General features: G+C 43.4%; 1 protein-coding gene across 4 annotated transcripts in view; it reads left to right on the forward strand.

Moving 5' to 3' along the window:
- LOC133537891 (protein TANC1-like) overlaps positions 1–25,170 on the forward strand; it is a 389,287-nt gene that overhangs the window by 268,693 nt on the left and 95,424 nt on the right. For all 4 annotated transcript variants that reach the window (XM_061879022.1, XM_061879023.1, XM_061879025.1 and 1 more), the window contains 2 exons: positions 18,923–19,045; positions 19,140–19,421. In XM_061879022.1, the coding sequence (XP_061735006.1) occupies positions 18,923–19,045; positions 19,140–19,421 (405 nt within the window). The remainder of the gene's footprint in view (positions 1–18,922; positions 19,046–19,139; positions 19,422–25,170) is intronic.

Raw genomic sequence — 25,170 nt, forward strand, 5'->3', positions numbered from 1 at the left:
GTGCGATGAAGCCCGTAGGGGAGGAAATCAAGGACATGAGAAAAATGGCTTTATTCATACACACTTACTGAAACCCACTACTACCGACCACACAGTCTGATAGTTTATATATCAATGATGGAATATCAACATTGCAACACATGCCAATACGGCCGGTTTAGTTTACTAAATTGCAAAAATTTCCCGCTGAGTTTTCTTGTTGAAAACGTCGCGGAATGATGTTTGTGACGTCTCGGGTTGGAGCGGACATATTAGCCCAGCACCACACACGGCTAAAAGTCGTCTCTTTTCATCACATAATGACACAGTATTTTGGACATCTGTGTTGCTGAATCTTTTGCAATTTGTTCAATTGATAATGGAGACGTCAAAGAAGAATGCTGTTGGTGGAAAGCGGTAGATTGCAGCTGCCTTTGGCAACCGAAACACATGTTGTGAAGCTTTAACACAGAGCGGTCAAGCGAACACGTTTCTCCACGTCAACTAGCAAGTTTTTGGATGGGAAAATTGCGATATTAAGTCGGCTCTTACCGGAGACATCAGTGGATTATACCACCTCTTACTGCAGCTCAAAAAGGCAGCTGTGGTCTTGGCTCCTCGGCTTCTCCCAGAGACACTGGCGTTCACCGCAGCAATCCGACTTTCAGGTAGCTTGCTAGCTTGTGCACGCTAGCTTTCTGAGACTCCTATTTTGTTAGCACAGGCAGGATGAAGCAGGTCTTTTATGGTGAAGACAGGAACTGTGCAGTCGGTCTTTAGAGTTTTGACAACCCAAGAGTCTGTTGAAATAAAAAAAGTGTTTCTCTCTGTCCTGTCAGTGATTTTTTTCTTAATAATGAGCTCGCATTAGCCAGCATCATCTCACAAGATTCTCAGGTGCCGAGAATTTCAAAAAAACTGACGAAAGCGAAGTCTTGGTGAAGATTGATGATTGCTCATTTTTATGTCTATTTTTTTAATGCCTAGCTCACGATCGACTGACACACCCCCCGCGGTCGACCGGTAGCTCTCGATCGACGTAACGCCCACCCTTGGGCTAGAGCAGGGGTGCCCATTACGTCGATCGCGAGCTACCAGTCGACCGCGGGGGGTGTGTCAGTCGAGCTCCAGCCAGGCTTTTAAAAAAAATAGATCCAAAAATTAGTGATCATCAATCTTCACCAAGACGTCACTTAAATGACATTCACGGTACCGGAGGGTCTTGTGAGATGACGCTGGCTGCTGCAAGATCATTATTATGAAAATATGACCGAGAGGAAGGCGAGAAACACTTTTTATTTCAACAGACTCTCGCGCCGTACCTTCCGTCAAAACTCTAAAGGCCGACTGCACATTTCCTATCTTCACAATAAAAGCCCTGCTTCATGCTGCCTGCGCTAACTAAATACAGAGTCTCGGAAAACTGGCGTGCACAAGCGATCCCTCCGAGACTCTGTATTTAGTTAGCGCAGGGAACCATTCTCCCAAATTTCTCCCGATTTCCACCCAGACGACAATATTGTTGTAATTGCACTTCCTTTAGCCTTCTCTACAACCTTTCATCACGTCCGCTTTTCCTACAAACAAACATTGTGCCGTCCTAGTCACACAATATAAGCGGATTTTACACACACATAAGTTAATGCAAGGCATGCTTGATCAGGTCACACTCGGGATGGCTGAATAAACAATTTTAACGCTGTTACAAATATGCGCCACACTGTGAAGCCACACCAAACAAGTATGACAAACACATTTCGGGAGAACATCCGCACCGTAACAGGACATAAACACAACTGAACAAATACTCAGAACCCCTTGCAGCTCTAACACTTCTGGGACGCTACAATATATAATTTGATACGCCATTGATATTTTTTGATTATTATTCTTATTATTTTTATTTTAAACTCTATTTTGCATGTCACTATAAAGTTATATAAGCTTTGTTTGTTCAATATTCAATGCAAAACTTGTTTGGGTCCCTATTAAAAGGTTAAATTTGTTCAACCTTGGCCTGCAGCTTTGTTCAGTTTTAAATTTTGGCCCACTCTGTATTTGAGTTTGACACCCCTGAGTTAGAGTGAAAAGCAAATGTTATTTTAACTCACATACAAAACATTTTAACTTGGATTGTTTCCCTGGCTTCGAGACTCTCCTGAAGGACAGTGCAGCGAAGACACAACAAACTCCCTTCTTGTCCCTCATGGACACACACCTGTTGTTGTTGACTTTGCGCTAGCGACTGCACCACATCAAGGCCGCGGAACAGAGACACGCGGCAGGCTTACACACAAACATGCATCCACAAAAATATACGCCACACTAGGGGTGTAACGGTACACAAAAATTTCGGTTCGGTACGTACCTCGGTTTTAGAGGTCACGGTTCGGTTCATTTTCGGTACAGTAAGAAAACAACAAAATATAAATGCTTTGGTTATTTATTTACCAAATTTATAAACAATGGCTTTATCCTTTTAACATTGGGAACACTATAATAATTCTGCCCACGTTAATCCACATAAAACTGCCTCAAGTTGTTGCTTTGATTAAATAAAATGACAAAACCTTTCTTCTACATATAAAACGTGCAACATTAAACAGTTTCAAGTCAACTCATCATGCTTAATTTATTACAGCATTTGGGAAGCCTGTACTTGACTTTTATTATGTAAATGTTGTATTTTTATCAACATGTGATAGCAGGGACCCTGCTATTCAAAACTAGGCTGTTACATTACTAATGAATCATGTAACTATAGCTGAATGAATAGTACAATTGCAATAGGAGAGACTATTCACGCACACACACACAAACATGAGCTAATTTTACGCTAAAAGCTAATTAGCCTTCACCTCAAGCCTATACTGTGAGCTAGCTGAGCTGCAGTTTAAGTTTCTAGAAGGTCAACGGGCTCATAGTGATGTTTGTAATAGTTGTGACTGGGAAGTGTTTAGTATAATTTGGGTAGAGTGCGCTGCTCCCCTGCTAAACGAATATCTCCGCTCGATGCTGAAGCATTGACTACATCGTTCTGAAGTCTGAATACGCACTGCTGATTGGCTTTGAATGTAACCAATCAGATGGTTGTGTGGGCGGGACAATGTTTGCTGCTGAGACAGAGCCACAGAGGCAGAAAGCAGAGCAGCTTGTGAAGATTTCTGCTTCCAAACTCGTTCAGTACGCCCGCGTGCCGAACCGAAACCCCCGTACCAAAACGGTTCAATACAAATACACATACCGTTACACCCCTACGCCACACACATACATACCCCCGTCGCCCCCAATCCAACGAGGGGAGATGAAAGGATGGTCAGCGTCTGAGAGCTGCGGCCCTACCACCATGACCCCGCACTCCCTTCCCTCTGTTGCTAGATATCTCGAGATTTACGTTGTAATATGTATATGTGCTTTGCTATGGAGGTTTTTTTCCCACTCCAGACTGGGCCCCCCTGGGTGCCAAGTCTAGATTGTATCTTTTTACTCATCCTTCCCCAGCGTTTTACCTTTTTCCCCATCTTTTACAAGGCGACCCATCGGCGTTCCTGTTCTGTAACCCTGTCCACTGTTTGTTTGTCTAATCTTGAATGCTAAAAAACGAAGTTTCGTTGTACTTGTATCCCTACTTGATGGGGAGCAAATCATTTTATAAATACCAGTTTTCTTTTTAACACCGCTGACCATTACCGAGTTTCCTGTCCTTCACTCTCTTTTGACCATTCCTTAAGTATACGTGTTTGGAATGACATATTTGACTTAAGCTTTTTTAAAGAGATTACAGAGTCAAGGAGCCATATTGGTTTTTGCCGCTGGAATCCTATATTTAAGACATTTTAATGAGAGCTGCTTGTAGTTGAGGTACACTCGGTTGGGGTTAGGGTGGATGTGGAATGCTGTAACAGTTCATCTGTGGTGTGCTGCTATTCAGTAATGGCTTGTGGTCTTGCTCAGGACGAGGTACAGCTCACTTCAAGGTTTTCTTCTGTCTGCTCAAGGTTTAATGTCTTCACTGTCGCTGGTTTCTATGGCGTATCAATGCGTAAAATAACGAATATGTTGCTTCTATTAAGCGCGGAAGTTGGTGACATGGCAACAGTTATTCTAACAGACATCTGTACTTGATTAGAAAGACTTAAGTCATCTTCACCTGATCTGTGAGTCTGACGTATTAAAGGACTTCACACAGTAATCGTCTCAAGCTGCTGCTGCAGTGTGACTCAGGTTTAAAACTACGGTGAAATGAATATAAATATTTAACCTGATGTATAAAGTATTGGATATTTATGAAAATATTAAAGGCAATAACGTAGTGCGGTGTTTTTCAACCTTTTTTTGAGCCAAAGCACATTTTTCATTAAAAAATGCAGAGGCACACCACCAGCAGAAAACATAAACAAATGAAACTCAGCAGCCCATACTGACAATAGAATAGAATAGAATAGAAAGTACTTTATTAATCACTGGGGGAAATTCAGCACCACAGTTCGCTCACAATAAACAATAATAATAATAAATAATATATAACGTATATTATTTATACATATATATATACAATTTCAAAAGGGTTAAAAACAATAAAAATCAGTTCCCAGTGCCTTGTTGTATTTTTTGAAGTTTTTTTTCAAAATTTTACCGGTCCCGGAATATCCCTAAATAAAGCTTTAAAGTGCCTTAATAGTAATAATAAAAATAAATAAAATACAAAACTAGAAACAGCCCAAAGGCTACAACCAGCATGCATGTCTATAGAAAGGCTTTTTTTTTTTTTTTTAAAGATGGGTTTTTAAGCCTTTTTTAAAAGCATCCACAGTCTGAGGTGCCCTCGGGTGGTCAGGGAGAGCGTTCCACAGACTGGGAAAATTACGCAACTTCACCTATTTGCTCCAAAAATATTTTCCGCAAATCAATATTTATAATCTGCAAATAATGTGCCGTTGCTTAGTGTCTGGGCTGTGTAGAACTTGGCAGGGTAACCACGTAATACTCCGTGTCAGTGGGTGGCAGCAGGTAGTTAATTGCTTTGTAAAAGTCGTAACGTGTTGGATGGGACGAGGATGGTGTGTTGTGATCCCAATATGCAGACCACAGCGGGAGGCAGCGTGCAGGTAAAAAGGTATGCCATGCTTAAAGGGGAACATTATCACAATTTCAAAACGGTTAAAAACAATAAAAATCAGTTCTCAGTGGCTTGTTGTATTTTTTGAAGTTTTTTTTTCAAAATTTTACCGGTCCCGGAATATCCCTAAATAAAGCTTTAAAGTGCCTTATTTTCGCTGTCTTCGAAACCACTATCCATTTCCCTGTGACGTCACACAGTGCTGCCAATACAAACAACATGGCGGTTACCACGGCAAGATATAGCGACATTAGCTCGGATTCGGACTCGGATTTCAGCGGCTTAAGCGATTCAACAGATTACGCATGTATTGAAACAGATGGTCGGAGTATGGAGGCAGATAGCGAAAACGAAATTGAAGCTATTAAGCGAATAGCTATTGACGCTATTCGGCCATAGCGTGGGTGTACCTAATGAAGTGGCCCATAGCATGGCTGCCTTATTAGCATCGCCGGTAAAATATGCGGACCAAACGATCAGGACTTTCGCATCTTGTGACACTGGAGCAACTTAAATCCGTCGATTGGTAAGTGTTTGTTTCGCATTAAATGTGGGTATCTAGTTTCAAATGTACATACAGCTAGCGTAAATAGCATGTAAGTATCGATTAGCGTAGCATGTTAGCATCGATTGGCTGGCAGTCATGTCGTGACCAAATATGTCTGATAAGCAGATAAGTCAACAACATCAACAAAACTCACCTTTGTGATTTCGTTGACTTAATCGTTGCAAATGCATCTGCAGGTTATCCATACATCTCTGTGCCATGTCTGTCTTAGCATCGCCGGTCAAATGTGAAGACACTTTGGTACATTCAATGGGGGTCTGGCGGCAGATTTCTTGCCAGTGGTGCAACTTGAATCCCTCCCTGTTAGTGTTGTTACACCCTCCGACAACACACCGACGAGGCATGATGTCTCCAAGGTTCCAAAAAATAGTCGAAAAAACGGAAAATAACAGAGCTGAAACCCGGTGTTGGTATTGTGAAAATTAATATGGCGGGTGTGTTACCTCGGTGACGTCACATTCTGACGTCATCGCTAAAAGACCGATAAACAGAAAGGCGTTTAATTTGCCCAAATTCACCCATTTAGAGTTCGGAAATCGGTTAAAAAAATACATGGTCTTTTTTCTGCAACATCAAGGTATATATTGACGGTTACATAGGTTTGGTGATAATGTTCCCCTTTAAGTGCAGTCAAGAAGGAACATATGCATTATACCATGGGTGTCAAACTCTGTCCCGCGGGCCAAATTTGGCCCGCCGTGTAATTTAATTTGGCCCTTGAGGCAATATCAAATTAACATTAGAGCTGGCCCACCGCTGTGACACTCTGACTTGCCAACCCTCCCGATTTTCCCGGAAGACCCCCATAGTGCAGTGCCACTCCCAAATTTCATCCTCGACAACAATATTGGGGGTGGGCCTTAAAAGGCATTGCCTTTGGCGTTCTCTACAACCTGTCGCCACGTCCACTTTTCCTCCATACAAACAGCGTGCCGGCCCAGTCACATAATATATGCGTCTTATACACACACACACAAGAGAATGCAATTCATACTTGGTCAACAGCCATACAGGTCACACTGAGGGTGGCCGTATAAACAACTTCAACACTGTTACAAATAAGCGCCACACTGTGAACCCATACCAAACAAGAATGACACATTTCTGCACCGTACCACAACATAAACACAACAGAACAAATACCCACAACCCCTTGCAGCAGTAACTCTTCCGGGACGCTACAATATACACCCCCCCCCGCTGTCACCAAACCCCGTCCAACTCAACCCCGCCGCCGAAAAGAGGCATTCAATTTTTTTTTTAGATTTCATTTGATATGCTATTGATATCTTTTAATTATTATTATTATTTGAAACTCGATTTTGCATATCATTATAAAGTTATATAAGCCTTGCTTGTTCAATATTCAATGCAAAACTTGTTTGGGTTCCTATTAAAAGGTTCATTTGTTCAACCTCGGCCCGCGGCTTTGTTCGGTTTTAAATTTTGGCCCACTCTGTATTTGAGTTTGACACCCCGGATCTAATGGATGCATAACGTAACCCCAGCCTCTACTGTAGCATCTATTCTCTTCACCTTATAATGCGGTGCGCCTTATATATGAACAAAATATTAAAAGGTGCGCCTTATAGTGCGGAAAATACGGTACTGGTTAGCAAAAAAAAATGTTTTAACCCAATTAAGTGAAATTATATAATCTCCCACGGCACACCAGAGTGTATTTCACAGCACAGTGAAGTGAATTATATTTATATAGCACTTTTCTCTAGTGACTCAAAGCGCTTTACACAGTGAAAGCCAATATCTAAGTTACATTTAAACCAGTGTGGGTGGCACTGGGAGCAGGTGGGTAAAGTGTTTTGCTCAAGGACACAACGGCAGTGACTAGGATGGCGGAAGCGGGAATCGAACCTGCAGCCCTCAAGTTGCTGGCACGGCCACTCTACCAACCGAGCTATACCGCCCCCCACAGTGGTTGAAAAACACTGCAATGGGGGTTGTGCTAACCCACCACTGAACACACTTTTGCAAAATGATAAAACCGTGTAATGTTAGCTTTACACCGGAACCTTTTTGGAACAAAAATGCTCATCCATCTTTGTGACAGCTTCGTCCTTTAGGCGTTGGGAATTTCTTTGTATATACAAAGACATGAACGTAACACCTGATATACCTTTAATAACCCATGCACAAGATCAAAGTCTGTGTACTACAGTGTTTTTCAACCAGGGCACATTTTTTTGATAAAAAAAAAATACGGAGGCACACCACCAGCAGAACACGTTAAAAAAATGAAACGCCACCAAGTCCTTGTGCCTTTATTTTGAGTTTGTGCCTTCGAGTTTTGTTGGTGTTTTCCTGTAGCAGTTTCATGTCTTCCTTTGAGCGCTATTCCCCGCACCTGTGTTAGCAAGCAAGACTATTTGTTGATGGTCATGTCATGTACGGATGTACTTTGTGGACGCCGTAAGTTTTTGCTGTCGTCCAGCATTTTGTTTCTGTGTACTTTGTAGCCAGTTCAGTTTTCCTTTCCCTTTTGTTCATTTTTGGTTTAAAGGGGAACATTATCACCAAACCTATGCAAGTGTCAATATATACCTTGATGTTGCAGAAAAAAGACCATGTTTTTTTTTTTACCGATTTCCGAACACTAAATGGGGGAATTTTTGGCAAATTAAACGCCTTTCTGTTCATCGGTCTTTTAGCGATGACATCAGAACGTGACGTCACCGAGGTAACACACCCGCCATGTTCATTTCCACATTACAAACACCGGATCTCAGCTCTGTTATTTTCCGTTTTTTCGACTATTTTTTGGAACCTTGGAGACATCATGCCTCGTCGGTGTGTTGTCGGAGGGTGTAACAACACTAACAGGGAGGGATTCAAGTTGCACCACTGGCAAGAAATCTGCCGCCAGACCCCCATTGAATGTACCAAAGTGTCTTCACATTTGACCGACGATGCTAAAGCAGACATGGCACAGAGATGTATGGATAACCTGCAGATGCATTTGCAACGATTTAAGTCAACGAAATCACAAAGGTGAGTTTTGTTGATGTTGTTGACTTATGTGCTAATCAGACATATTTGGTCACGACATGACTGCCAGCTAATCGATGCTAACATGCTACGCTAATCGATGCTAACATGCTATTTACACTAGCTGTATGTACATTTGAAACTAGATACCCACATTTAATGCGAAACAAACACTTACCAATCGACGGATTTAAGTTGCTCCAGTGTCACAAGATGCGAAAGTCCTGATCGTTTGGTCCGCACGTTTTACCGGCGATGCTAATAAGGCAGCCACTTCATTAGGTACACCCACGCTATGGCCGAATAGCGTCAATAGCTATTCGCTTAATAGCTTCAATTTCGTTTTCGCTATCTGCCTCCATACTCCGACCATCTGTTTCAATACATGCGTAATCTGTTGAATCGCTTAAGCCGCTGAAATCCGAGTCTGAATCCGAGCTAATGTCGCTATATCTTGCCGTGGTAACCGCCATGTTGTTTGTATCGGCAGCACTGTATGACGTCACAGGGAAATGGATAGTGGTTTCGAAGAGAGCGAAAATAAGGCACTTTAAAGCTTTATTTAGGGATATTCCGGGACCGGTAAAATTTTGAAAAAAAAATTCAAAAAAATACAACAAGCCACTGAGAACTGATTTTTATTGTTTTTAACCGTTTTGAAATTGTGATAATGTTCCCCTTTAAGCATGGCATACCTTTTTACCTGCACGCTGCCTCCCGCTGTGGTCTGCATATTGGGATCACAACACACCATCCTCGTCCCATCCGACACGTTACGACTTTTACAAAGCAATTAACTACCTGCTGCCACCCACTGACACGGAGTATTACGTGGTTACCCTGCCGAGTTCTACACAGCCCAGACACTAAGCAACGGCACATTATTTGCAGATTATAAATATTGATTTGCGGAAAATATTTTTGGAGCAAATAGGTGAAGTTGCGTAATTTTCCCAGTCTGTGGAACGCTCTCCCTGACCACCTGAGGGCACCTCAGACTGTGGATGCTTTTAAAAAAGGCTTAAAAACCCATCTTTAAAAAAAATAAATAAAAAAAAGCCTTTCTATAGACATGCATGCTGGTTGTAGCCTTTGGGCTGTTTCTAGTTTTATATTTTATTTATTTTTATTATTACTATTTTTTATTATTACTATTTTTAGGGCTTCACGGTGGGAGAGGGGTTCGTGCGTCTGCCTCACAATACGAAGTTCCTGCAGTCCTGGGTGGCTAATAAAAAAGCCTTGCCTGTACCGGAAGTAGCAGACGATGTGCGCGTGACGTCACCGGTGTGAGGGCTCCTCACATCCTCACATTGTTTACAATCATGGCCACCAGCAGCTAGAGCGATTCGGACTGAAAAAAACGACAATTTCCCCTTTAATTTGAGCAAGGATGAAATTTCATGTATGAGGAAAGTGACATATTGATAGCGAAGGACTACAAAAAAAAAATAAAGTAAAAAAAAAAGAGGGGTTAGTGCGTCTGCCTCGCAATACGAAGTTCCTGCAGTCCTGGGTGGCTAATAAAAAAGCCTTGCCTGTACCGGAAGTAGCAGACGATGTGCGCGTGACGTCACCGGTGTGAGGGCTCCTCACATCCTCACATTGTTTACATTCATGGCCACCAGCAGCTAGAGCGATTCGGACTGAAAAAAACAACAATTTCCCCTTTAATTTGAGCAAGGATGAAATTTCATGTATGAGGAAAGTGACATATTGATAGCAAAGGACTACAAAAAAAAAATAAAGTAAAAAAAAAAGAGGGGTTAGTGCGTCTGCCTCGCAGTACGAAGTTCCTGCAGTCCTGGGTTCAAATCCAGGCTCGGGATCTTTCTGTGTGGAGTTTGCATGTTCTCCCCGTGAATGCGTGGGTTCCCTTCCGGGTACTCCGGCTTCCTCCCACTTCCAAAGACATGCACCTGGGGATAGTGAATTAGTGAAGTGAATTATACTTATATAGCGCTTTTCTCTAGTGACTCAAAGCGCTTTACATAGTGAAACCCAATATCTAAGTTACATTTAAACCAGTGTGGGTGGCACTGGGAGCAGGTGGGTAAAGTGTCTTGCCCAAGGTGGGGCGGTATAGCTCGGTTGGTAGAGTGGCCGTGCCAGCAACTTGAGGGTTGCAGGTTCGATTCCCGCTTCCGCCATCCTAGTCACTGCCGTTGTGTCCTTGGGCAAGACACTTTACCCACCTGCTCCCAGTGCCACCCACACTGCTTTAAATGTAACTTAGATATTGGGCGCTTTGAGTCACTAGAGAAAAAGCGCTATATAAATATAATTCACTTCACTTCACAACGGCAGTGACTAGGATGGCGGAAGCGGGATAGGTTGATTGGCAACACTAAATTGGCCCTAGTGTGTGAATGTGAGTGTGAATGTTGTCTGTCTATCTGTGTTGGCCCTGCGATGAGGTGGCGACTTGTCCAGGGTGTACCCCGCCTTCCGCCCGATTGTAGCTGAGATAGGCGCCCGCGACCCCGAAAGGGAATAAGCGGTAGAAAATGGATGGATGGATGGATTCTATTTTTTACACTGTGGCACTTCTAGGTTGTTTGTTCAACGTAAAGTGCTTTTTACAAATAAAATCTATTATTATTATTATTAAATACTTATTTTCCACCATAATTTACAAATCTTTAAAATTCCTACAATGTGAATTCCTGGATTTTTTTTTTTCACATTCTGTCTCTCACAGTTGAAGTGTACCTATGATGAACATTACAGAACTCTGTCATCATTTTAAGTGGGAGAACTTGCACAATCTGTGGCTGACTAAATACTTTTTTTGCCCCACTGTATGTTCGTTGTACGGTAAAACTCTTTTGCAAAGCGTCAATTTAATTTAGCGACGGTGTGGGTGCAAGAGAAAGAAAGCGGCCAAGCCCTCCACTCGGCAGCTGAAGGCTGTCAGTGTGCCTGCATGGGAGCACTCGGGCACAGCAATTGCTTTTGTGGCCTCAGTGAGCTCATCCACTGGGAACGCTCTCCAGAGATTTAGCTAAGAAGCTGCACCCCACTTCTAAGTCGCTCTTTTGTTTGGATTTCAGAAGGTTGGGTCTGCGGTAGTCGGTCTGTAGACTGGGGATTAATCTTGATGATTTAAAATGGTGGATGCTGTTCTTTGGTCAGTGTGGAATGTATTGGTCGAAAATCTGTATCGATGTCAGCCTCCTCGATCATTGGTGGATTTTTGGTTTTAATTAGTTAGATGTTCTCGCCCGGAAAAGGGTGGAATGCCATCTCCGGGTTGGGGAGGAGACCCTGCCCCAAGTGGAGGAGTTCAAGTACCTAGGAGTCTTGTTCACGAGTGGGGGAAGAGTGGATCGTGAGATCGACAGGCGGATCGGTGCGGCGTCTTCAGTAATGCGGACGCTGTATCGATCCGTTGTGGTGAAGAAGGAGCTGAGCCGGAAGGCAAAGCTCTCAATTTTTCTTCTATGTCCCACTCTCCTTTGTGGAGGGAGTCCGGTCCGATCCGGTGGCCATGTACTGCTCGCCTGTGTATCGGCTGGGGACATCTCTGCGCTGCTGATCAGCCTCCGCTTGGGATGGTTTCCTGCTGGCTCCGCTGTGAACGGGATTCTCGCTGCTGTGTTGGATCCGCTTTGGACTGGACTCTCGCGACTGTGTTGGATCCATTATGGATTGATCTTTCACAGTATCATGTTCTCATATGTTCTCATAGTCATCAGTATCATCAGTATCATGTTCTCATAGTCATCATTGTCACCGACGTCCCACTGGGTGTGAGTTTTCCTTGCCCGAGGATGTCGTAGTGGTTTGTGCAGCCCTTTGAGACACTAGTGATTTAGGGCTATATAAGTAAACATTGATTGATTGATTGAATTTACCGGTCGATCTACGTTCCCATCCTCACCTATGGTCATGACCTTTGGGTCATGACCGAAAGGATAAGATCACGGGTACAAGCGGCCCAAATGAGTTTCCTCCGCCGTGTGGTGGGTCTCTCCCTTAGAGATAGGGTGAGAAGCTCTGCCATCCGTGAGGAACTCAAAGTAATGCCGCTGCTCCTTCACATCGAGAGGAGCCAGATGAGGTGGTTCGGGCATCTGGTCAGGATGCCACCCGAACGCCTCCCTAGGGAGGTGTTTAGGGCACGTCCAACCGGTAGGAGGCCACGGGGAAGACCCAGGACACGTTGGGAAGACTATGTCTCCCGGCTGGCCTGGGAACGCCTCGGGATCCCCCGGGAAGAGCTAGACGAAGTGGCTGGGGAGAGGGAAGTCTGGGTTTCCCTGCTTAGGCTGTTGCCCCCGCGACCCGACCTCGGATAAGCGGAAGATGAAGGATGGATGGATGGATAGTTGTTAAAGAATAAAGAGAAAAGTTGAGTGTTTGTGACACTCTATCTCTGTCGATAAAGTAGAGACGGCGCTTGCTGGTTTTGATTCCGCCCTTCAGAGCACACGCGTCACCATGGTGATAGCATTATTCAACAATGGTAAACGGCATTTTCCCCATCAGAGTTGGGAAATGGTGTTGTAATGTAATGTTTATTTATAGAGCCCCAAATCCCAAATGTCTCAAAGGACTGCACAAATCATTACGACTACGACATCCTCGGAAGAACCCACAAAAGGGCAAGGAAAACTCACACCCAGTGGGCAGGGAGAATTCACATCCAGTGGGACGCCAGTGACAATGCTGACTATGAGAAACCTTGGAGAGGACCTCAGATGTGGGCAACCCCCCCCCCTCTAGGGGACCGAAAGCAATGGATGTCGAGCGGGTCTAACATGATACTGTGAAAGTTCAATCCATAGTGGCTCCAAGACAGCAGTGAGAGTCCCGTCCACAGGAAACCATCTCAAGCGGATCAGCAGCGTAGAGATGTCCCCAACCGATACAGGCGAGCGGTCCATCCTGGGTCTCGACTCTGGACAGCCAGTACTTCATCCATGGTCATCGGACCGGACCCCCTCCACAAGGGAGGGGGGGGGGGCATAGGAGAAAGAAAAGAAGCGGCAGATCAACTGGTCTAAAAAGGAGGTCTATTTAAAGGCTAGAGTATACAGATGAGTTTTAAGGTGTAAATATAAACGGAACACAATGATTTGCAAATCCTTTTCAACCCATATTCAGTTGAATATGCTACAAAGACAACATATTTGATGTTCAAACTGATAAACATTTTTTTGTTGTTGCAAATAATCATTAACTTTGGAATTTGATGCCTGCAACACGTGACAAAGAAGTTGGGAAAAGGTGGCAATAAATACTGATAAAGTTGAGGAATGCTCATCAAACACTTATTTGGAACAAGCGCCATACAAGTATAAACCATTTACCATTTTTAAACTGAATTCCTAAAGACTGGGGTGCTCCTGTTGTACAGATGACCTTGGACTATTGGAAAACACAATTGGCAGATCCTTGTATTGACATTTTGAACCTTGTTTACAAACACTGGGATCCACACTTGATTTACATTACTGAGGCGTTCCTCAAGGCACCCTTTTAAGTCCGCTCATTTTTGGCAATTACACATATTTTTTGGTGTGATTTATGTACAAACCTCGTTTCCATAAGAGTTGGGAAATTGTGTTCGATGTAAATATAAACGGAATACAATGATTTGCAAATCCTTTCCAACCCATATTCAGTTGAATGCGCTACAAATACAACATATTTGATGTTCAAACTGATAAACATTTTTTTTTTTTGCAAATAATCATTAACTGTGTATCGGCTGGGGACATCTCTGCGCTGCTGATCCGCCTCCGCTTGGGATGGTTTCCGGCTGGCTCCGCTGTGAACGGGACTCTCGCTGCTGTGTTGGATCCGCATTGGACTGGACTCTCGCGACTGTGTTGGATCCATTATGGATCGAACTTTCACAGTATCATGTTAGACCCGCTCGACATCCATTGCTTTCCTCCTCTCCAAGGTTCTCATAGTCATCATTGTCACCGACGTCCCACTGGGTGTGAGTTTTCCTTGCCCTTATGTGGGCCTACCGAGGATGTCGTAGTGGTTTGTGCAGCCCTTTGAGACACTAGTGATTTAGGGCTATATAAGTAAACATTGATTGATTGATTGATTGAACTGTACAATTTGATGCCACGTGACAAAAAAGTTGGGAAAGGTGGCAATAAATACAGATAAAGTTGAGGAATGCTCATCAAACACTTATTTGGAACATCCCACAGGTGTGCAGGCTAATTGGGAACAGGTGGGTGCCATGATTGGGTATAAAAACAGCTTCCTCAGAAAATGCTCAGTCTTTCACAAGAAAGGATGGGGCGAGGTACACCCCTTTGTCCACAACTGCGTGAGCAAATAGTCAAACAGTTTAAGAACAACGTTTCTCAAAGTGCAATTGCAAGAAATTTCGGGATTTCAACATCTACGCTCCATATTATCATCAAAAGGTTCAGAGAATCTGAAGAACTCACTCCACATAAGCGGCATGGCCGGAAACCAACATTGAATGACCGTGACCTTCGATGTATCAAAAACCGACAATCTCTAGCAAGACAATGCCAAGCCACATTCAGCACGTGTTACAACAGCGTGGTTTGTAAAAAAAGAGTGCGGGTACTTTCCTGGCCCGCCTGCAGTCAAGACCTGTCTCCCATCAAAAATGTGTGGCGCATTATGAAACGTCAAATACGACAGCGAAGACCCCGGACTGTTGAACGACTGAAGCTCTACATAAAACAAGAATGGGAAAAAAATTCCACTTTCAAAGCTTCAACAATTAGTTTCCTCAGTTCCCAAACATTTATTGAGTGTTTTTAAAAGAAAAAGTGATGTAACACAGTGGTGAACATGCCCTTTCCCAACTACTTTAGCACGTGTTATTATTTGCCAAAAAATAATAAAGTTTATGAGTTTGAACATCAAATATGTTGTCTTTGTAGTGCATTCAACTGAATATGGGTTGAAAAGGATTTGCAAATCATTGTGTTCTGTTTATATTTACACCTAACACAATTTCCCAACTCATATGGAAACGGGGTTTGTAGTTTCAGAAAGTAATATTGTATATTTAATTTAGTGGTTGTGAGTGTGAATGTTGTCTGTCTATCCGTGTTGGCCCTGCGATGAGGTGGCGACTTGTCCAGGGTGTACGCCGCCTTCCGCCTGATTGTAGCTGAGATAGGCTCCAGCGCCCCCCGCGACCCCAAAGGGAATAAGCGGTAGAAAATGGATGGATGGATGCAGTCTTTTGTTGACTTACAAAATACACTCCCCGAGTATTAGTTCTGTGAGTTATGGCTGAATATGACATTATTTAGCATTTGACTGATGGTGGTTGTTTTAGTGATTTTTTTTTTAAAGTGAATTATATTTATATAGCGCTTTTCTCTAGTGACTCAAAGCGCTTTACATAGTGAAACCCAATATCAAAGTTACATTTAAACCAGTGTGGGTGGCACTGGGAGCAGGTGGGTAAAGTGTCTTGCCCAAGGACACAACGGCAGTGACTAGGTTGGCGAAAGCGGGAATCGAACCCGGAACCCTGAAGTTGCTGGCACGGCCGCTCTACCAACACAGCTATACCTGTTCTGTGCTGTGGTTTATGGGTGGGTATTGGGTTGTTTTGTCAACTGAAGCAGTGCCTTGCTTCATAACAAGCTTAATACCAAGATCTGATAGCTCATTTACCATTCAATCATGTGTATATTACTCGAGATGTCCGATAATGGCTTTTTTGCCGATATCCCATATTCCAATATTGTCCAACTCTTAATTACCGATACCGATATCAACGGATACCGATACATACAATCGTGGAATTAACACATTATTATGCCTAATTTTGTTGTGATTAAAGGCCTACTGAAATGATATTTTCTTATTCAAACTGGGATAGCAGGTCCATTCTATGTGTCATACTTGATCATTTCGCGATATTGCCATATTTTTGCTGAAAGGATTTAGTAGAGAACATCGACGATAAAGTTTGCAACTTTTGAATCGCTAATAAAAAAGCCTTGCCTGTACCGGCAGTAGCAGACGATGTGCGCGTGACGTCACGGGTTGTGGAGCTCCTCACATCCTCACAGCAGCAGCTAGAGCTATTCGGACCGAGAAAGCGACAATTTCTCCATTAATTTGAGCGAGGATGAAAGATTCTTGGATGAGGAAAGTTAGAGTGAAGCACTAAAAAAAAGAAAAGGCGACGACTCCAGGTGCCACAGTGGGAATGTTTCCGATGTAATTAGACACATTTACGAGGATAATTTTGGAAAATCCTTTATCTGCTTATTGGGTTAATAGTATTTTAGTGAGATTATAAAGTCATACCTGAACGTCGGATGGCTGCGGTGAACACCAGTGTCTCCGAGAGAAGCCGAAGAGCCAAGATCACAGCTGCTTTTTTGAGCTGCAGGAGGAGGTCGCGTAATCCACTCAAGTCTCCAGTAAGAGCCGACTTAATATCACAATTTTCCCATCCAAAAACTTGCCGGTTGACGTAGAGAAACATGTTGGCTTGACCGCTCTGTGTTAAAGCTTCACAACAAACAAAGAAACACCTGCTGTGTTTCGGTTGCTAAAGGCAGCTGCAATCTACGGCTTTCCACCAACAGCATTCTTCTTTGACGTCTCCATTATTAATTGAACAAATTGCAAAAGATTCAGCAACACAGATGTCCAAATTACTGTGTAATTATGTGATGAAAAGAGACGACTTTTAGCCGTAAGTGGTGCTGGGCTAATATGTCCGCTACAACCAATAACGTCATAAACTAGCGTCATCATTCCGTGACGTTTTCAACAAGAAACTCCGCAGGAAATTTAAAATTGTAATTTAGTAAACTAAAAAGGCCGTATTGGCATGTGTTGCAATGTTAATATTTCATCATTGATATATAAACTATCAGACTGTGTGGTCGGTAGTAGTGGGTTTCTGTAGGCCTTTAAGTCTTGAACTATGTAACATATTTCAATAGTTGGAATCTGCACTTTAACATCAATATTTATGGAACATGTCCACAAAAAATCTAGCTGTCAACACTTAATATTGCAATGTTTTATTTATTTTTTTCACTTTTAATGAAATTACATTCATATTTTGTTGAAGTATTATTCAATAAATATATTTATAAAGGATTTTTGAACTGTTGTTATTTTTAGAATATTTTAAAAAAATCTCACGTACCCCTTGGCATACCTTTAGGTACCCCCAGGGGTTCGCGTACCCCCATTTGAGAACCACTGAGATCGCAAATGTGTACCAGCTAACATTTCATACGATTACCGTATCTTCTTGAATTGCCGCCGGGGCGCTAATTAATTTAAAACCTCTTCTCACTCCTGCGCTTACCAAAGGCATGCGGTAAAAGTAAGCATGCGCTAATTAATTTAAAACCTCTTCTCACTCCTGCGCTTACCAAAGGCATGCGATAAAAGTAAGCATGCGCCAATTAATATAAATCCTAGGCATGCGGTAAAAGTAAGCATTCGCTAATTATTTTAAAACCTCTTCTCACTCTGGCGCTTACCAAAGGCATGCGGTAAAAGTAAGCATGCGCTAATTAATTTAAAACCTCTTCTCACTCCTGCGCTTACCAAAGGCATGCGGTAAAATTAAGCATGCGCTAATTAATTTAAAACCTCTTCTCACTCCGGCACTTACCAAAGGCATGCAGTAAAAATTTGAGTGTGATGTAAGCTTGGACCTTAAATCCTACTGAATAGCTCTTAGTCTTCTTCATTTTATGCGATTTCAAATTACCGGTATTGAAATCAGCTGTGAGAGACAGAATGTGAAAAAAAAAATCCAGGAATTCACATTGTAGGAATTTTAAAGAATTTATTTGTAAATTATGGTGGAAAATAAGTATTTGGTCAACCATTCAAAGCTGTCACTGATGGAAGGAGGTTTTGCCTCAAAATCTCACGATACATGGCCCCATTCATTCTTTCCTTAACACGGATCAATCGTCCTGTCCCCTTAGCAGAAAAACAGCCCCAAATCATTATGTTTCCACCCCCATGCTTCACAGTAGGTATGGTGTTCTTGTGATGCAGTTGAGTAGGAAAAGTCCAACCCATTCTGCGGTATTATTATCCCAGACATGGGGATGCGTTTAACTACTTCCTGCAGCACTTGAACAGCCGCTGCAAGCACGCCAAAAAGGTCCTCTTACCTCCTCTCAGAGACAACAAATATGCTATAAAACAGGTCTTTTTTTTTCCGTACTTGCGCGTTTACATTTGCGCAAATCGAGATACACCATGTTTGCTTCACTCTTTTTTTCATTCTGCTTCTTTAGCCACCAGCTCAACAAAGCTGGAAGACCTGAGCTATCTCGATGAACAACGCAACACACCCCTGCGGACATCCATCCGCCTCCCCTGGCATAACACGGGGGGGCGGCCACCTCAAGACACTAAAGGTGACCGCAGCGTTTTTTTTACTGCTGCACCAATTAAAGGCATTCAATGCCTTCTCGCTAATACTGGTATTTTTTTTCTCAAACTTCACCCCAGGTCGCTTCTCTCCCTACAAACCGGTGGACATCATGCTCAAGCCTCTTTTGTTTGAGGTGCCCAGCATCACCATGGATTCTGTCTTCGTGGGCCGAGATTGGCTTTTCCAGAAGCTGGAAGACGTCTTGCAGGACAGCGAGTCCACGGAGAGCCACGGCGCCGTGGTGGTGGGCAGCGTGGGCTACGGGAAGACGGCCATCGTCTCCCGGCTGGTCGCACTGAGCTGCCACGGAGGACGCATGCGACAGATTGCCTCCAACAGTCCGAGCGCCTCCCCTAAAAGTAATTGACATGTTTATTTCGGCGCAAATGCAGATTGGTGTACTTAAAGGCCTGCTGGAGCGGCATAGCTTGGTTGGTAGAGTGGCCGTGCCAGCAACTTAAGAGTTGCAGGTTCGATTCCCGCTTGTGCCATCCTAGTTACTGCCGTTGTGTCCTTGGGCAAGACACTTTACCCACCTGCTCCCAGTGCCACCCACACTGGTTTAAATGTAACTTAGATATTGGGTTTCACTATGTAAAGCGCTTTGAGTCACTTGAGAAAAGCGCTATATAAATATAATTCACATTCACATCACTGGAATGAGATTTTCTTATTTAAACGGGGATAGCAGGTCCTTTCTATGTGTCATACTTGATCATTTCGCGATATCGCCATATTTTTGCTGATAGGATTTAGTAGAGAACATCCACGATAAAGTTCGCAACTTTTGGTCGCTAATAAAAAAGCCTTGGCTTTACCGGAAGTAGCAGATGATGACGTCACCGGTGTGAGGGCTCCTCACATTGTTTACAATCATGGCCACCACCAGCTAGAGCGATTCGGACTGAAAAAACGACAATTTCCCCTTTAATTTGAGCAAGGATGAAATTTCATGGATGAGGAAAGTGACATATTGATAGCGAAGGACTAGAAAAAAATAAAAATAAAGTAAAAATAAAAAAAGGCGATTGCATTGGGACGGATTCAGATGTTTTTAGACACATTTACTAGGATACTTCTGGGAAATCCCTTATCTTTCTATTTTGTTGCTGGTGTTTTAGTGAGTTTAATAGTACCTGATAGTCTGAGGGGTGTGTTCACGGGTGTCTTGACGCCAGTCTCTGAGGGAAGTCACAGCAGTTGTATGGACGGCACAAGCTCCGCTGATCTAAATCTACTAAATCCTTTCATACTGAAAGGATTTAGTAGAGAACATCGACGATAAAGTTCGCAACTTTTGGTCGCTAATAAAAAAAGCCTTGCCTTTACCGGAAGTAGCAGACGATGACGTCACCGGTGTGAGGGCTCCTCACAACCTCACATTGTTTACAATCATGGCCACCAGCAGCTAGAGCGATTCGGACTGAAAAAAACGACAATTTCCCCTTTAATTTGAGCAAGGATGAAATTTCATGGATGAGGAAAGTGACATATTGATAGCGAAGGACTACAAAAAAAAAATAAAGTAAATAAAAAAGAGGGGTTAGTGCGTCTGCCTCACAGTACGAAGTTCCTGCAGTCCTGGGTCCAAATCCGGGCTCGGGATCTTTCTGTGTGGAGTTTGCATGCTCTCCCCGTGAATGCGTGGGTTCCCTCCGGCTTCCTCCAACTTCCAAAGACATGCACCTGGGGATAGGTTGATTGGCAACACTAAATTGGCCCTAGTGTGTGAATGTGAGTGTGAATGTTGTCTGTCTATCTGTGTTGGCCCGCCGATAAGTTGGCGACTTGTCCAGGGTGTACCCCGCCTTCCGCCCGATTGTAGCTGAGATAAGCGCCCGCGCCCCCCGTGACCCAAAAAGGAACAAGCGGTAGAAAAAGGAGGATTAAAAAAAAAGAAAAAAAAGGCCATGCATTGTGACGGATTCAGATGTTTTTTAGACACATTTACTAGGATCATTCTGGGAAATCCCTTATCTTTCTATTGTGTTGCTGGTGTTTTAGTGAGTTTAATAGTACCTGATAGTCGGAGGGGTGTATCCACGGGTGTGTTGACGACAGTCTCTGGGGGAAGTCACAGCAGTTGTATGGACGGCGCATGCTCCGCTGATCTCAGGTAAGAGGCGACTTTTTACCACAAAACCATTTAAACGGGGATAGCAGGTCCTTTCTATGTGTCATACTTGATCATTTCGCGATATCGCCATATTTTTGCTGATAGGATTTAGTAGAGAACATCCACGATAAAGTCCGCAACTTTTGGTCGCTAATAAAAAAGCCTTGGCTTTACCAGAAGTAGCAGATGATGACGTCACCCGTGTGAGGGCTCTTCACATCCTCACACTGTTTACAATCATGGCCACCAGCAGCTAGAGCGATTCGGACTGAAAAAAACGACAATTTACCCTTTAATTTGAGCAAGGATGCAATTTCGTGGATGAGGAAAGTGACATATTGATAGCGAAGGACTAGAAAAAAATAAAAATAAGTAAAACTAAAAAAAAGGCGATTGCATTGGGACGGATTCAGATGTTTTTAGACACATTTACTAGGATACTTCTGGGAAATCCCTTATCTTTCTATTGTGTTGCTGGTGTTTTAGTGAGTTTAATAGTACCTGATAGTCTGAGGGGTGTGTTCACGGGTGTCTTGACGCCAGTCTCTGAGGGAAGTCACAGCAGTTGTATGGACGGCACAAGCTCCGCTGATCTAAATCTACTAAATCCTTTCATACTGAAAGGATTTAGTAGAGAACATCGACGATAAAGTTCGCAACTTTTGGTCGCTAATAAAAAAAGCCTTGCCTTTACCGGAAGTAGCAGACGATGACGTCACCCGTGTGAGGGCTCCTCACAACCTCACATTGTTTACAATCATGGCCACCAGCAGCTAGAGCGATTCGGACTGAAAAAAACGACAATTTCCCCTTTAATTTGAGCAAGGATGAAATTTCATGGATGAGGAAAGTGACATATTGATAGCGAAGGACTACAAAAAAAAAATAAAGTAAATAAAAAAGAGGGGTTAGTGCGTCTGCCTCACAGTACGAAGTTCCTGCAGTCCTGGGTCCAAATCCGGGCTCGGGATCTTTCTGTGTGGAGTTTGCATGCTCTCCCCGTGAATGCGTGGGTTCCCTCCGGCTTCCTCCAACTTCCAAAGACATGCACCTGGGGATAGGTTGATTGGCAACACTAAATTGGCCCTAGTGTGTGAATGTGAGTGTGAATGTTGTCTGTCTATCTGTGTTGGCCCGCCGATAAGTTGGCGACTTGTCCAGGGTGTACCCCGCCTTCCGCCCGATTGTAGCTGAGATAAGCGCCCGCGCCCCCCGTGACCCAAAAAGGAACAAGCGGTAGAAAAAGGAGGATTAAAAAAAAAGAAAAAAAAGGCCATGCATTGTGACGGATTCAGATGTTTTTTAGACACATTTACTAGGATCATTCTGGGAAATCCCTTATCTTTCTATTGTGTTGCTGGTGTTTTAGTGAGTTTAATAGTACCTGATAGTCGGAGGGGTGTATCCACGGGTGTGTTGACGACAGTCTCTGGGGGAAGTCACAGCAGTTGTATGGACGGCGCATGCTCCGCTGATCTCAGGTAAGAGGCGACTTTTTACCACAAAACCATTTAAACGGGGATAGCAGGTCCTTTCTATGTGTCATACTTGATCATTTCGCGATATCGCCATATTTTTGCTGATAGGATTTAGTAGAGAACATCCACGATAAAGTCCGCAACTTTTGGTCGCTAATAAAAAAGCCTTGGCTTTACCAGAAGTAGCAGATGATGACGTCACCCGTGTGAGGGCTCTTCACATCCTCACACTGTTTACAATCATGGCCACCAGCAGCTAGAGCGATTCGGACTGAAAAAAACGACAATTTACCCTTTAATTTGAGCAAGGATGCAATTTCGTGGATGAGGAAAGTGACATATTGATAGCGAAGGACTAGAAAAAAATAAAAATAAGTAAAACTAAAAAAAAAGGCGATTGCATTGGGACGGATTCAGATGTTTTTAGACACATTTACTAGGATACTTCTGGGAAATCCCTTATCTTTCTATTGTGTTGCTGGTGTTTTAGTGAGTTTAATAGTACCTGATAGTCTGAGGGGTGTGTTCACGGGTGTCTTGACGCCAGTCTCTGAGGGAAGTCACAGCAGTTGTATGGACGGCACAAGCTCCGCTGATCTAAATCTACTAAATCCTTTCATACTGAAAGGATTTAGTAGAGAACATCGACGATAAAGTTCGCAACTTTTGGTCGCTAATAAAAAAAGCCTTGCCTTTACCGGAAGTAGCAGACGATGACGTCACCCGTGTGAGGGCTCCTCACAACCTCACATTGTTTACAATCATGGCCACCAGCAGCTAGAGCGATTCGGACTGAAAAAAACGACAATTTCCCCTTTAATTTGAGCAAGGATGAAATTTCATGGATGAGGAAAGTGACATATTGATAGCGAAGGACTACAAAAAAAAAATAAAGTAAATAAAAAAGAGGGGTTAGTGCGTCTGCCTCACAGTACGAAGTTCCTGCAGTCCTGGGTTCAAATCCGGGCTCGGGATCTTTCTGTGTGGAGTTTGCATGCTCTCCCCGTGAATGCGTGGGTTCCCTCCGGCTTCCTCCAACTTCCAAAAACATGCACCTGGGGATAGGTTGATTGGCAACACTAAAATTGGCCCTAGTGTGTGAATGTGAGTGTGAATGTTGTCTGTCTATCTGTGTTGGCCCGCCGATAAGTTGGCGACTTGTCCAGGGTGTACCAAGCCTTCCGCCCGATTGTAGCTGAGATAAGCGCCAGCGACCCCAAAAGGGAACAAGCGGTAGAAAAAGGAGGATTTAAAAAAAAAGAAGAAAAAAAAGGCCATGCATTGGGACGGATTCAGATGTTTTTAGACACATTTACTAGGATACTTCTGGGAAATCCCTTATCTTTCTATTGTGTTGCTGGTGTTTTAGTGAGTTTAATAGTACCTGATAGTCAGAGCGGTGTGTCCACGGGTGTCTTGACGACAGTCTCTGGGGGAAGTCACAGCAGTTGTATGGACGGCACAAGCTCCGCTGATCTCAGGTAAGAGGCGACTTTTTACCACAAAACCATTTAAACGGGGATAGCAGGTCCATTCTATGTGTCATACTTGATCATTTCGCAATATTGCCATATTTTTGCTGAAAGGATTTAGTAGAGAACATCCACGATAAAGTTCTCAACTTTTGGTGGTTAATAAAAAAGCCTTGCCTGTACCGGAAGTAGCAGACGATGTGCGCGTGACGTCACCGGTGTGAGGGCTCCTCACATCCTCACATTGTTTACAATCATGGCCACCAGCAGCTAGAGCGATTCGGACTGAAAAAACGACAATTTCCCCTTTAATTTGAGCAAGGATGAAATTTCATGGATGAGGAAAGTGACATATTGATAGCGAAGGACTACAAAAAAAAATAAAGTAAATAAAAAAGAGGGGTTAGTGCGTCTGCCTCACAGTACGAAGTTCCTGCAGTCCTGGGTTCAAATCCGGGCTCGGGATCTTTCTGTGTGGAGTTTGCATGCTCTCCCCGTGAATGCGTGGGTTCCCTCCGGCTTCCTCCAACTTCCAAAGACATGCACCTGGGGATAGGTTGATTGGCAACACTAAATTGGCCCTAGTGTGTGAATGTTGTCTGTCTATCTGTGTTGGCCCTGCGATAAGTTGGCGACTTGTCCAGGGTGTACCCCGCCTTCCGCCCGATTGTAGCTGAGATAAGCGCCCGCGCCCCCCGCGACCCAAAAAGGAACAAGCGGTAGAAAAAGGAGGATTAAAAAAAAAGAAAAAAAAGGCCATGCATTGTGACGGATTCAGATGTTTTTTAGACACATTTACTAGGATCATTCTGGGAAATCCCTTATCTTTCTATTGTGTTGCTGGTGTTTTAGTGAGTTTAATAGTACCTGATAGTCAGAGCGGTGTGTTCACGGGTGTCTTGACGACAGTCTCTGGGGGAAGTCACAGCAGTTGTATGGACGGCACATGCTCCGCTGATCTCAGGTAAGAGGCGACTTTTTACCACAAAACCATTTCAACGGGGATAGCAGGTCCATTCTATGTGTCATACTTGATCATTTC

This window comes from Nerophis ophidion, linkage group LG19 (assembly GCF_033978795.1).
Source record: "Nerophis ophidion isolate RoL-2023_Sa linkage group LG19, RoL_Noph_v1.0, whole genome shotgun sequence".
Taxonomy (NCBI): domain Eukaryota; kingdom Metazoa; phylum Chordata; class Actinopteri; order Syngnathiformes; family Syngnathidae; genus Nerophis; species Nerophis ophidion.